At 54.0% G+C, this 14,103-nt stretch overlaps 4 protein-coding genes across 4 annotated transcripts; 2 read left to right on the top strand and 2 right to left on the bottom strand.

Moving 5' to 3' along the window:
* Positions 1 to 1,096: 1,096 nt before the first annotated feature.
* Positions 1,097 to 1,621, top strand: EsH8_IV_000860 (uncharacterized protein; the record flags this gene model as incomplete). The annotated part of the gene is made up of 2 exons (XM_083265750.1): positions 1,097 to 1,144; positions 1,202 to 1,621. The coding sequence occupies 2 exons, from the start codon at positions 1,097 to 1,099 to the stop codon at positions 1,619 to 1,621; spliced, it is 468 nt and encodes a 155-aa protein (XP_083124645.1).
* A 734-nt stretch (positions 1,622 to 2,355) lies between these two features.
* EsH8_IV_000859 (uncharacterized protein) lies at positions 2,356 to 3,357 on the bottom strand (the record flags this gene model as incomplete). The annotated part of the gene is made up of 1 exon (XM_083265749.1): positions 2,356 to 3,357. One exon carries the CDS (start codon positions 3,355 to 3,357, stop codon positions 2,356 to 2,358), a length of 1,002 nt encoding a protein of 333 aa, XP_083124644.1.
* A 3,004-nt stretch (positions 3,358 to 6,361) lies between these two features.
* On the bottom strand, positions 6,362 to 7,132 carry EsH8_IV_000858 (uncharacterized protein; the record flags this gene model as incomplete). Its single annotated transcript, XM_083265748.1, has 2 exons — positions 6,362 to 6,859; positions 6,911 to 7,132. 2 exons carry the CDS (start codon positions 7,130 to 7,132, stop codon positions 6,362 to 6,364), a joined length of 720 nt encoding a protein of 239 aa, XP_083124643.1.
* A 929-nt stretch (positions 7,133 to 8,061) lies between these two features.
* On the top strand, positions 8,062 to 13,361 carry EsH8_IV_000857 (ATP-binding cassette glutathione S-conjugate transporter YCF1; the record flags this gene model as incomplete). Its single annotated transcript, XM_083265747.1, has 6 exons — positions 8,062 to 8,373; positions 8,440 to 9,240; positions 9,296 to 9,911; positions 9,975 to 12,488; positions 12,620 to 12,688; positions 13,030 to 13,361. The coding sequence occupies 6 exons, from the start codon at positions 8,062 to 8,064 to the stop codon at positions 13,359 to 13,361; spliced, it is 4,644 nt and encodes a 1,547-aa protein (XP_083124642.1).
* Positions 13,362 to 14,103: the final 742 nt, after the last annotated feature.

The raw sequence follows: 14,103 nt of genomic DNA, 5'->3' as shown, positions 1-14,103 counted from the left end.
CCGTTTGTGTACCTGTGGCGTACCGCGGCCCATCGAGGAAACCCGCAAGCTCCTAGACCGAGAAAGTTTGGCTAGTGTAGCGCCCTTTTTTCTTTCTTTCCGTTGGAAAGGACGATGCAGTCAACCCCCCCCCCCCCCCCAAATCTGGGCTTTGGTGTTGAGCCTCGCAGCTACCTATCCTCGGGATCGGGTGCTTATGCGGCCCTGCGGCTTCTCTTCGGAGAAAGCGTAGGCTCCTTCTCTCTCTCCATCCCAAGAAAGGATGACAAAAACGACGGCATGGACGTTTACTTGCTCGCAGCCGCTGGGGGGGCGTCTTCCATCAGGGCAACAGGGCTCAGAATGCCGATGGATCGTGATCCCTTCTGCCGCCCCTCCGCCCCTTCCTAGTCTCAGACATGCAGAGCCTTCCAACGCAGGCACCCCCAGCCACATCCATTGCCTGAACCTCCCCCAGCAGGAGGAAAGTTGGAGCTGCATGTTACCGCGGGGATGACGTGAGGATGTGGGTCTTCTCTCTGCTCGATTTCGCTCTTCCGCCTCTCTCTCGCTCGCCCTCTCTTGTTTGTGTGTGTACGTATCACCCATGTCTCTCACCTTTCTCAAGGATTGCAAGGGTACTTACCTGGGGCTTGCCAGGGTACGTAGCATTCCTGTCGTCCCAGTCTCGGAGTGCCACCCGCGGTCCGCTAAGTTAGTGTAAGTCGTGTCTTTGCTCGTTCTTTCGCCTCCCCTGGCGAGGCACAGGGGGGGGGGCAGAATCATGGCGCCGGGGCAGAATAACGACGCCAAGGATGGCCTAGCTTTGTGGAGGATCTGTGGTGGTGTCTGGCCTTCTTTCTCGGCGAGGGGGGCGCCGCAGCGCAGCGCAGAGCGAGGACGCGGGAGAGATGGCTTGGCTTCCACGGTCTCGCCATAGATATATAAGACTCTTTCCATGAGCCCCTTCCCATCTGCATCTTTTCCTCCACTTCACCAATCATCCCAGCCGTTCTCATATCCATCATCGAACCCGTTCGAACAATACTCAATCTCTAATCCATACTTTCAAATACCTAAACACACCCCAAAACCCACCCCCAAACCCTAAATCAAGATGCGTTTCTCCGCCGCCACCGTCGTCGCCCTCGTCTCCCTGGTTGCTGTAAGTTGATCTCTTGTTCCGCACAGTGGTCTCGCTCCATGCTAATCCCCCTTCCAGGCCCAGGACCCCGTCCCCACTCCCACCACCCCCGCAGTCCCCGGTGCTTCTGAGGCCAGCTCTTTCGTTGCCTCTGTCTCCAGCGCCATCGCCTCCGAGGCTTCGGGTGCCCTGAGCAGCGCCTCTGGCGCGGCCTCCTCCATTGCCGGCGAGATCTCCTCTGTCCTTGGAAACATCAGCTCATCTGCTGGCGCCGAGCTCTCATCCCTGAGCGGCGCCCTCTCCTCCGCCACCGACTCTGCCGCCTCGGCAAGCATCACCTCCGCCATCGGCTCAGTCACCAGCCGTGTTGCCTCGGAAGCATCCGGTGCTACCGAGTCTGTCCAGAGCACCTCTGCCCCCGGCGCCGCGCCTGCCCAGACCGCTGCCGTCGCCCTCGGCGCCCTCTTCGGAGGTGCCGCCCTCGTTGCCAACCTGTAAATTTGTTAATGACATCACGCACTTTCGGGCACTTTTAGCGGAAACGATGGACACTTCGGTGTGGTAATGGACATTCCACAGCATTGTTTGGGAGCCCTATCTTTTTATTTTTTGGGAGGGGGAATATGATTTAGGAGATTATCATGATGTAATACCAGTACGAATTGTACATCAAATAAACATCACCGTACATTTTGAACCATGCTTTGGAAGTATTTCGTTGCCTTTTGCCTAAATCGTATGTATGTTGCATCGAAATTGGTGGAGGTAAGCCGGCTGCTGCAACTGACACGCCCGGGATTGTTCCCCAACATCTTGGCTTCGGGGTACGTGGAAGTGAACGTGACTTTCGGGTGACAAATGGCGGTGTTGTCACCATTGACGTGTGCCATGGCGCGCTTGCTCCAATGGCTCAGGGATGTGTCAGGCCACGCTTGTGTCCTGTGCCGGGCCTCGTATCCTGAGCCAGACGTCCAGTCGGTGAATGGCCCCCTGGCACGTTACCGTCCAAAATGGGGTACCGTGGTGCATCCCAGCCTCAGCCATATTGGCCGGGCCAGCATTCGACTGCCTCGTCCAGTGTTTCACAGTATGAAAAGCAAGGTGGGACATACAACTGCTTTTGGTCATGATCGTTGTTAAATTTTGCCGAGACAGCCAGAAGGCCGTGCGTGAAAACTCCCCCCTAATTGTGCCGTAAATAATCAGTGGTCGAGGATGTTGGCTATCCTATTCTATGCCTTCGACCGGGTATCTGCCCATAGCTTATCGATGATTTGGAAAATTGCCGTAGTGTCCTTCATAATAGCGTCGTCAACCTGCCCGCCGAGCTTTTGCTGCATCTTGTCCGGATGCCATCGTACACGTTCATCGCGCAGTTTGGCGGCGAACTCCTTCTCGCCAATGTCCTCCGGCGCCAGCCCGTTGACGATGAACCGCCGAACTTCCTTTTCATCAATGTCTTTGCGCCGTCCACTTTCCACGGGCCAAGGTATCCTGTCGACGTCGCCCGCCCATTCTGACCAGCCATGCGTGTATTCCTCCCAGAGCCGGACCCACGTCTTCTTCCTGCGACGCTCCTCTCCACGGCGAAGGCTCCGCTCCATGTCCTCCTGTAGCTTTCTGTTCCGCTTCTCTTCTTCCGACTTTCGTTTTCGTGCCTCCTCTCGCCGAGCCCTTTCTTCCAACAAGCCCTGGTGTGTCTTCTCCCACATCTTCTGCCTGACGTGTGCCGAGTATTCCTCTTCCGTCATGCGCTCAAGCTCACCCTGTGGGCCAGGGCGCTCATTGGAGTATACGTGTATCGGCTGCCCGTAGACGCCCTCCCAGTATGCCGCGCCTTCGTCATCCGCCATCGCATCAAAGAGGGACTCGCGGAACGCGGCGTCCGGGTCGAGCGCTTGGGGTTGGTAAGGGTTCGGAGGGGTCGGGGATCGTGATCGCCTGCGGTGTCGCCGACGGTGGTGGCGGTGGTGACGACCGGAACCGGAGTCGTCATCTTCGCGGTCGCGGTCGCGATGACGATGCGACCCGCTTGACCTGGAAGGCTTCGACTTGAGACGAATGCGCGATGATCTGGGTCGTAGGTTCTCGCCATCGTCTGCCGCTTGTTCCTTCGGTCGCGTCGTGCCGGATGAGGTACGATCCGTGGGGTTTGGCGTGGCCTCGTGACTCTCCTCGGGATTGACAGACGAGAGAATGTGCCGCCGGCGCGGCGATGGTGGCGGGCTCGTCATTGCAAGACTCCCATGAGTGCGGTGGTAAGGCACGTCGTTAAAATATCCGTTCGGAAGATGGATGTGAATAAGGTTTTGACATGGAGGAGAGACTATTGGAGGGGTCGTCCTGGATCTGGGTTGACGTCGTAAGTTTTGGCTTATCTTATCTTGCGGCGGCCTCGAGGGTTTCCTGTTTGCGGGTCTTGGCATTCTCGTCCCTGGGTCATTCCTGTCACTCCTGCGAGATAAGGTTGAGCCCACCGACGACGCCCACCCCCAGACGAGGAAGGTACTTTCTCTTTGTATTTTGAGGCTCAACTCACTGCAACGTCGTCTGATAAGGTGCCGCACATGCTATGCACGACCCTATCGTAGGTGGCTATTCTGATAAGGGGCATTGGAGGAGATCCTCACGTGCCACCGCTCACGATGCTGTTCTCTGGGGGACCGACGAGGGCACCTCCGACAACAGTGTGATTGGTGACGCTGAATCGGGTGCCACTCTCTCCAAGGTTAGCTCTCACGAAGCCAGACAATATTTCGGGCTTCCTCGACATATTTATGCTTGAGATTGGATCGAAGGTGCCCATCTGACCATCGTACCTCCTCCTCCATTCAGAGCCAAGGGCGGTGAAGAGTCCGAGGTAGATGCCGCAAAAGTCCAAAATCAATTACCGAATGGTACGTGACGGAGTAAGTCGCTTCGATACAAATGATCAGGATACATTTTTGCTCTGGTCGCCTGCTCCCCGCTCCCTGTTCTCTATTGTCGCTTCTGCATTCTAGTGCAATACTCCGAGGGAAGAGCAGCAAGGGGGTAGACGAGGCTCATGGTCACTACAACCGCTTGGCTGGTTTCCTAATCAGTAAGAGCACATGGGATTTAGCTAAATTGAAATCAATCCCAATGGTTTAACCCAACCCGGCACGCCATAATAGTTGGTTTCTCAGACCTTCCACCGCGCGTTCTGCCTGCAGGCAGACAGAGGCCTGCAGGATTGTGCTGCAGCCTTTCAAAGGCTGCTTTTTGTTCACTGTAGCTATTGGTAGAGAGGGAATTCCCCTCTTCGCAGGAAGATGAAATGCCAAGCTTGTTCCTTCTCTCATTCCTTCTGTAATCGAGTGACTTCTGTCTGCACGTATATTTGCTTATGTTCCTATGGGCCCAAGGCAGAAGCCAACAGTCAATCCTATTCTTGCAGTTTCTTGGGAACAAAAAATCACCCCGTCGTTAGGAGAGTCTGCTGAAGGCAGACCAGCAGCGGCTGATTGCGAGCATGACATCAATGCCTTTCTGTGGGGTCTTGGTGGCCTCTTTTACAGTCCAGATAAAGTCACCGTCTGACGATGCTTTACCCAAGGCTTCTCTGACTGGTAAAAAGTTACAGGTAGATGGGATCTGTCCTCCCACAATGACAACCGCTACTGAAGTGAGTAGCTCTAAAGTCACAGCCGCTAAATTCTCGTTTACTTGTTTTGCGCTGAAAGTTGATTCAACTCATGATTTTGTTCTGGTCGTCCAACAAAGGAGATACCGCCACACATCATTGCCAAATACTTCCAGCAGCCTCCTAGTGGATATTGTTGGCGGTCTTCTGCCATTGTAACTCAACGAGACAAAACAACCCTTTGGATGAGGTTCGATGTATGTTTCCTTGCGTTTTTGGAGTGCTGAACTATTGGGTTGCTAGCCTGAACAGCAAATTCTCGATATAGCGTAAAAACTCCAGGGTGGAAAGTGCCTCCTCCACACATCAATTTTTATATGCCGACCTACACCAGAAAGCTTGGGCGAACAAATGGCAAATCTATACTTTCAGATTGAACATTCAGAAGGATTTTTGGGCCGTCGATGTTGACGATCTTGGGCTCCATCGCAAGCCCTTATTTCTGGGTCTCGAATTTCATCATATGGCATTCGGTTTTTTTACGACGCCGTTCAATACCAGGACAATGCATTTGAAAATTTACAGAATGTTGTCGTGGAAAGTACTGCTCCTGACTGAGCTGTGTTAATTTGGTCTGCGTCGGATAGTCTTCTAACTTAAATTTGGTTATATATATCCGCATAGTCTCGATGATATTCCCCATAGTCTTTTGTGTTCGGACATGAGAGATGTGACGGTTGTTGACAAAAGAATGTCCTCTTGAGACGCAATCAGCTTAAGAGACACCGCGGGCAAGGAGGGTTTGAAAGCTGTATTTGGTTTCCTCTCCAACTTCTTCCCCGCACCCTCTATTTGCTCCGTCTTCCCCGTCGTCGATACCTACTACGCGCCTACCTTCTCCCACTTCTCTTGCATATTCACCTTGCAACAAATAAGCCCCCGTTGGCCTTGTCGTAACTCTGAAGAACGCTTCCTCAATGATCTGTACCACTCCTTGTTTCATTGGCTACAATCGCTCCCGTCCTCGATGATAGTGTCTGTAGTTTCTGTAGTTTCTATACGCTGCTAAACCGATCAACAGTATAACATATGCTAACGATATATATACGTTGGGAATTACTAGTCCATGACGTTCTTTACAGCTTATAAATGCACTTTCGTTTCCCAGCACAATACCTTCACGCCAAAACACAAAATTGAGGAACTGTTACGGAAGCAACGGGCCAGCATCCGTTTTTTAGTAAGCGGCAGGAAGGCCAACCGGATGGGCAGCAAACCTTGAAACTGCCTCTAGGTGGAACTGTCTGTCAAATGCTTTCACTTGGATTGCGCAACAGGAGTTCGAATCGAATCTAGAGACCGCCGTTAAGCATCTAGTGTTTCTTTTCTTGTCAGTTCATTGTAAGCGAGAAAATACCAGGCTGTAGTCCTTGAGAACAAGATCAGGGTGTCCGACTAGCAAACCTTCCCGGTCCACCCCTGGCCCTCCTCTAACATGTCAATCTCGAGAACCACCAAAGCCACTGGTGCGAATTAATCTTCAGCCTGTTTTGCGCTGCTCGAATCACCGGTTCCTACGACGAATGGACTATACCAATAAACCTCAGCCGGAGAAACAGAGTCACATGCTGCCCTCAGAATGAAATCATGCGCCGCGAATCAAGGATGCGGCCCACATTGCTCTGGACAGCGTCAAACCTCATAAAGCCACAGCTCTCACTTTCGAGGTGGTTCATGGTGGCCGCCAAGGTCGTAAACTCCCTTCCGCAGCGTCTATTCGGGCAATGGTAGTACGCCTGCTGATGAGCCGGAGAGGCCAAGTGCTGGTTTAGCGAGTTAAGTCTGTCGTACACCTTGCCACACATATAGCACTGGTATCCATCGAGCCGGTGGTTGTAAGCTTGCTCGGTCGCGGAATATTCAGAGGAACCGTGGAACTCGAGGAGCTTCTTGGAGAGAACGCCGTCCGGGTCTCGACGGCGGACGGCAAGGTAGAGAGAGTCGCGGTCCAATGGGGCGTTAGGGCAGTTGCCTCTCTCCAGATGGTGCACGAGGCCGGTTGCGGAAGATCGGGAGGCTCCGCAAAACGGGCAAGACATGTTCGATCCACGGTGGATGCTGGATCTCAGATGCTGTTCGGGATCAGGCTCTGAACGGCGATACTGGAGGAGAAATTATAAGACCTGTTGGATATTGTTCCAGCTTTGAAAATCCCGTTGACAGGGACTACAGTGCAAGTGTTCCGCACTCTCGTGATCCAATCTATCCTCGCGGTCGACAAAGTACTCGTCACAGATGGCGCATTCGTGCGGGGGTGGGGAGTGCCCCGTGGCATTGCAGTGTTGGTCCCTGGCGCGCCAGCCGGACGGGAACTCGCGCTGGCAGGTGCCGCAAGTGAAGGTCATGATGATCAGATCAGATTGACTTGGGGCGTTGCACCGGAACCGTAGGATGTCACAGGAGTTAGAAGAGGATATGTGCAGTGAACGTGTTACGATACACGGGCAAAGGGAGCGAGCTGTTCGGACTTGGACGACGACGACGGGAGCTTATGAAACTCTAATCATCGACATGGGGGAGGGCCAAAAAGCAATGTTGCATTCAGCGGTCAATGTTCCACCGCCTGTTTTACCCAGTGTCTTGGACGTTCGGGGGAATGCTCTGACAAGCTTTATCAACGCTATCTACCCACTTAAACGATACTCGTACCTGGGGTCCATCAATTGTACAATGCCCTCCATAATCGCATCTCCAAGATGGGCCAAAGGCTTCCTATCCGAGCGTCTTATCTGGAGTGCAAGATACTGACACGCGTGACCCCCGTTTACAGGGAACATGCTACTTACTTGATATGGCCAACGAATTGTGCATGCATCGGAGGTACCGGACCTGTATCGCCAAAGGCCGAATGCGGGACAAGCCCTCTATGCAGGCCGTCATAGCTCCCCGCTTTTCCGAGAGCTAAACTGCGGTGAGCCTTGTGGTTGGGTAGCCCCAGGTGGTCCCCGAACCCGAAATGCACTGGGGGGGCTGACAAACCATGCAGCGTCACTGCACTTAGTAAACCTAGGCTCGCATTCTGGAACCTCCTCCACACCTTTTGTCGATTTTCGCGGCACGTCGCATGCGTCTCTCCGACTCGGTCGTCCCTAACAAAACTTCTCTCCGATAAACTCGCCCGTGTCGTTTCCCTTCGAGTGCATACGTCTACGTATACTGTACGACTGTCATAACCGAACGACACTGCGCGTTTACCCGCGACCGACAATCCTCGAGTGTTCGTCCTGTCTAGCATGCGTTGACAGGCGGGCTTGGGAACCGCAGAGCATTCGCTATGGATTATTCCGATTATTCGTCGCAGCGACTTCTGCACACCGGCTCCTTCACGGGATTCCATCGACTGGGACCCCTCGGTAGCCATTACCTCTCCGCGACCGAGACATTCAAGCAGCCGCTATGCGGTAACGAGGAGGGTTGGGGTCCATTGAGTCCCATCCGATTCGATTTCACACCCTGCTTCATCGACGTCTGGATCGCCTCTGTGGCCGTCTTTGGTGTGATCTTCGGATCCCTCGCCATAACATGGCTTCTCCAGCGCAGGAAACCTTCCGATGCCCCCAAAGACTGGCACTTTTGGGCTAAGCAGGTGAGTGTTTTGTTCACGGTCTGGCACCCCCCGGCTACCACTTGGTTCTGACTGGGCGCTTTCTAGACGCTCCTCGCATTGATCATCGCCAATGTCGCTGTGCAACTGGTGATTCAGATAATCAACTACCCTGGCATTTGGTTTGGAGATTTCAGGGTTTGGACGACTGCCACCACGATTCTCTCTCTTGTCATTGTCTTCGCCATTCAGTGGATCGAGCACGCCCGACTACGCAATGCGAACGGCGTCGTCTTGTTTTACTGGCTCTTCCTCCTGATCGCATACTCCGTCAAGTTCCGATCCCTGATTTCGCAGCAGCTCTACGATACGAGCCCGGCCTACTTCATCACCTACACCGTCGGCTTCGCGTTATCTTTGGTCGAGTTTTTGATCGAGTGGCTGTGGCCTAGGAAAGTCAGCGCATACGAGGCATTGATTGATGAGGAAGAATGTCCCATCGAATACGCCACCGTGTTTTCCCTGTTGACCTTCTCGTGGATGACTCCTCTGATGCGCTACGGGTACAAGCAATACCTTACTGAGGAGGACCTCTGGGGACTTGCCAAGAAGGACCAAACAAGGAACACTGGAGAAGCGTTCAATCAGGCATGGGAGCACGAGCTGAAGCATCGCAAGAACCCGTCCCTGTGGCTTGCCATGTTTCGTGCTTACGGCGGTCCCTACGCAGTAGCCGCGCTGTTCAAGATTGTCAACGACGTCACGCAATATATCCAACCGCAACTTCTAAAGTATCTCATCGCCTTCGTATACTCCTACGACAAGGGCGAGAAGGAGCAGCCCGTGATTAAGGGTGCTTCCATTGCATTGGCCATGTTTGCGTGCGCCCTCCTGCAGACATCCATGATTGTGAGTATAACTTTGACAAGGAAAACCATGGACCAGGTCAACTAACGTTTGGCAGCACCAATATTTCCAACTTGCATTTGTTACCGGTATGCGCATCAAGGGTGGCCTGACATCGGCCATCTACAAAAAGTCCATGAAGCTGTCGAACGAGGGCCGCGCTTCCAAGACGACTGGCGATATCGTCAACTTCATGGCTGTTGACGCCCAACGCTTGCAGGACCTGACCCAGTTTGCTCAGCAAGTCTGGTCTGCTCCTTTCCAGATTATTATCTGCATGGTGTCTCTGTATCAATTAGTTGGCTGGTCCATGCTTGCTGGCATTGGTGTTATGGTCATCATGATGCCTGCGCATGGTTTCATTGCCAGAATCATGAGAAACTTGCAAAAGGAGCAGATGAAGAACAAGGACAAGAGAAGTCGCTTGATCAGTGAGATCATCAACAACATGAAGAGCATCAAGCTCTACGCTTGGGGCGCTGCTTTCATGAACAAGCTGAACTTTGTTCGAAATGACCTCGAACTTAAGAACCTGCGCAAGATAGGAGCGACGCAGGCCTTCGCCAACTTCACATGGAGTACTGCTCCATTTTTCGTGTCTTGCTCTACCTTTGGCGTGTTCATTCTGACGCAAGACAAGCCTTTGACCGCCGACATCGTCTTCCCCGCGCTAAGTAAGCCCACCACTATTCCACTATTCAGATTTTGATATTCAGTACTGACAATTGTCCCTGCAGCCCTTTTCAACCTGCTCACTTTCCCCTTGGCTGTTCTGCCCATGGTCATCACTTCCATCGTGGAGGCTAGCGTCGCTGTCGGTCGTCTGACCTCCTTCCTGGCTGCTGAGGAGGTTCAACCCGACGCGATCATCGTCAAGCCCGCACCTGAGGAAATGGGAGAGGAGACTGTCATCATCCGGGATGGAACTTTCTCCTGGAACCGTCATGAAAGCAAGGACGCACTCAAGGACATTGAGTTCACCGCTTACAAGGGAGAGCTATCATGCGTCGTCGGTCGAGTTGGCGCCGGCAAGTCTTCTTTCTTGCAGAGCATTCTCGGCGACCTCTGGAAAGTGAAGGGCCAGGTCGAAGTTCACGGGACCGTGGCATACGTTGCCCAAGGATCTTGGATCTTGAATGCCACGGTGAAGGAGAACATCATCTTCGGATATCGTTTCGATCCCGACTTCTACGAAAAGACCGTCAGGGCCTGCGCTCTTGTCGACGACTTCACCCAACTCCCCGACGGCGATGAGACAGTAGTGGGCGAAAGAGGCATTTCCCTGAGCGGTGGTCAAAAGGCACGTGTGGCCCTGGCCCGAGCGGTCTACGCGAGGGCGGACATCTATCTTCTGGACGACGTCCTTTCTGCAGTGGACTCTCACGTGGGAAGACACATTATCGAGAACGTCCTGGGCCCCAGAGGTCTCCTGAACACCAAGACCCGAATCCTTGCAACGAACGCCATAGCCGTGCTCGCAGAAGCCAGCTACATCACCATGCTCAGGGAAGGTGAAATCACCGAGCGCGGAACTTACAAGCAGCTTGTGGCTATGAAGGGCATGGTGAATGACCTCATCAAGACTGCTGGACAAGAGTCGGGCTCCTCCTCTGGTGCTAGCTCGAGCGGTTCCAGCAGCGAAACATCAACTATCATCGAAGCCGAAGGTAGTAGCCAAGAGAAGAACGAGATGGAAGAAGCCCAAGAACGCCTCCCCGAGATGGAACCCATCAAGACTGGCGCTTCCGCGAAAGGCAAGAAGCAGCGGACTTCGAGCATGGCAACTCTGCGCCGCGCTAGCACCGCAAGCTTCAGGGGACCCCGGGGCAAGCTCACCGACGAGGAAATCTCCGGCAGCAAGACCAAGCAAAGCAAGGAGCACTCTGAACAAGGAAAGGTCAAGTGGGATGTCTATTTCGAGTACGCCAAGAACAGCAACCTCATTGCCGTCGGCATCTATATCGTCGCCCTTCTGGCATCCCAGACCGCAAACATTGCTGGCAATTTTTGGCTCAAGACATGGTCCGACTACAACCAGAAAGCCGGCGGCAACCCTCCTAACCAGGGCAAATACCTCGGAATCTACTTTGCTTTTGGCATCGGCTCCTCGCTTCTGACCGTCCTTCAGACGCTTATCCTGTGGATCTTCTGCTCCATCGAGGCATCGAGGAAGCTACACGAGAGAATGGCGAACGCCATCTTCAGGTCTCCAATGTCTTTCTTCGATGTCACGCCGGCCGGCCGCATTCTGAATCGATTCTCGAGTGATATCTACAGGGTCGACGAGGTCCTCGCCAGGACATTCAACATGCTATTCGTCAACGTCGCTCGCTCTTGCTTCACTTTGGGCGTCATATCGGTCTCGACTCCTGCGTTCGCTGCCCTCATCATCCCAATCGCCTTGATGTACTACTGGATCCAGCGGTACTACCTCCGCACTTCCCGGGAGCTCAAGAGACTCGACAGCGTTACCCGCAGCCCCATCTATGCTCACTTCCAGGAGTCTCTGGGAGGTGTGTCGACCATTCGAGCCTATCGCCAACAAGAAAGATTTGAGCTCGAGAACGAATGGCGTGTTGATGCCAACCTGAAGGCGTACTTTCCGTCAATTAGCGCCAACCGTTGGTTGGCCATCCGCCTGGAGTTCATCGGTGGCCTGGTCATCCTCGCCGCCGCCGGGTTTGCCGTCATCACTGTTGCGTCCCACATCCCCCTGGACGCCAGTCTCGTCGGCCTTGCTATGTCCTACGCCCTGCAGATCACGACGTCTCTGAACTGGATTGTGCGTCAAACGGTCGAGGTGGAGACAAACATTGTGTCTGTAGAGCGCGTCCTCGAGTATGCCCGGCTGCCAAGCGAGGCACCCGAAATCGTCAAGAACAACAGACCGCCTGTTGCCTGGCCCGCCAAGGGTTCTCTCGAGTTCAAGAACTATAGCACGCGGTACCGTGAGGGCTTGGATAACGTGCTGAAGAACATCACTTTGGATATCAAATCGCATGAGAAGATTGGCGTCGTTGGTCGCACAGGAGCGGGCAAGTCATCCTTGACTTTGGCGCTTTTCCGCATCATTGAACCGACTGCCGGCCACATTAGCATCGACCAGATCAACACGTCCTCAATCGGGCTGTTGGACCTGCGCAGGAGACTTGCCATCATCCCACAAGACGCCGCCCTGTTCGAGGGCACAATCCGGGACAACTTGGACCCCGGCAACGTGCATGATGACACGGAGCTTTGGAGCGTACTGGGTAAGTAATACACACGACCGGTCAAGTCTCGCCGGCCCAATTGTCGCGCACTCCCGCCCACACCCTCGATGAGAGGGTGTGCATACCCCACCATCTACGTAAATTGGAGCTAATGCGCCGTGCCATCACAGAACACGCTCGGTTGAAGGACCACGTCTCAAGCATGGAGGGCGGTCTGGACGCAAAGATCAATGAAGGAGGTGAGTTGCTATTGGATCTCTTCGCTTTTTGTCGGCTTTATCCCTGGGTCATCCCGCGTCATCGGCCACGGCTACCTGCAGTTGTGTGTTCCGAATGCCAACTCCAAACATGGTGTCGTGGCATCGGAATCAAGTATCCGGGATCACCGTCATCTTTCATAAGCGTCCATCGCCACATTGAGAATCCCCTGCATGATCTACCACGCATGCAGTGGACGTCTCGTGATAGCTTATCTCATCCTGTCCCAATATGCCCTCTCCCCAGCCGAGTTGCCTTAGCCTGAACTGCCGATTATTGACAAGCCGCATAATGGATGGGGATGCTGACTCAACCCGCGCAGGCTCGAACCTTTCACAGGGTCAGCGACAGCTTGTGTCGCTCGCGCGTGCGATGCTGACGCCGTCCAACATTCTCGTGCTCGACGAGGCCACCGCGGCCGTCGATGTCGAGACGGACGCCTTGCTGCAGACGACGCTGCGGTCGCCGCTCTTTGCGAACCGCACCATCATCACCGTCGCCCACCGCATCAACACCATTCTCGACAGCGACCGCGTCGTCGTGCTGGACAAGGGCGAGGTGGTGGAGTTTGACACGCCGCAGGAGCTCATTAAGAAGCAGGGCGTGTTTTACGGTCTGGTGAAGCAGTCTGGTCTTGACACCAACGAATCGTAACTGGGAGTGGGAGGCCTGACCGCATCGGGCCTGTTGGGGAAGGAAAAATAGAAGCACGCAGCGGAGAAGCAGCCGAGGCAGGAGACAAATTGGAAGGCAGCGTGTGTTTTGATTTTTTGTGTAACTACACCATTTTCTAACCAAAAAATGTATAGGCCGAGGAGGGCGGTGTGGTAGATAGCGTGGGTTGAGATGCATAGGCATTTGTATAATTACTCACAGAGACCTAGACCAGTAGTGTATCTACTCCCGCTGTACCATGAGCTACACGATGAAAACCTGTTCTCGATTTGGGGTGACTATGGGCGTGTGTGCGTTGGGTAAATGCCCGACGGCGATATGACCGTTGACCCCGAATGCGCGTGTGGGGTAGCCCGCCCATGGGTTGGTTGTGCACCACGACGTCCTCCCTTTCCACGGCATTCCACCGCATCCAATACACTCTCATCCCGACCCAAAGGTTGCTGACTGTTTCGTATTCCGAGAGGAGAGATGGATCGTTGGGTCGGACACCCTCTTCTTCTGGGTTGCCCTTGGAGGTGAGGTAGTCGATTAGGCACATGGGGGAGGGTTGGTCGAGGGTGCTTTGTGTAACGTGAGGTGGGCAGACGCGGCATTTCATGGCTCAACGGCGGGGTAGTGCTGTGCGTTGGAGAGGGGGAGGGGCTGTGAGACGACAACAACAACGACAACGACGAATTGTGGCTGCGACGAAGACGAGCTGCCATCCACGGAGCGTCGT

The sequence above is a fragment of the Colletotrichum jinshuiense genome, chromosome 4 (genome assembly GCF_051148585.1).
Source record: "Colletotrichum jinshuiense chromosome 4, complete sequence".
NCBI classification, from domain to species: Eukaryota; Fungi; Ascomycota; class Sordariomycetes; order Glomerellales; family Glomerellaceae; genus Colletotrichum; species Colletotrichum jinshuiense.
Note: the sequence above shows the minus strand (reverse complement) of the source record. Positions and strands in the feature narration are given on the sequence as shown.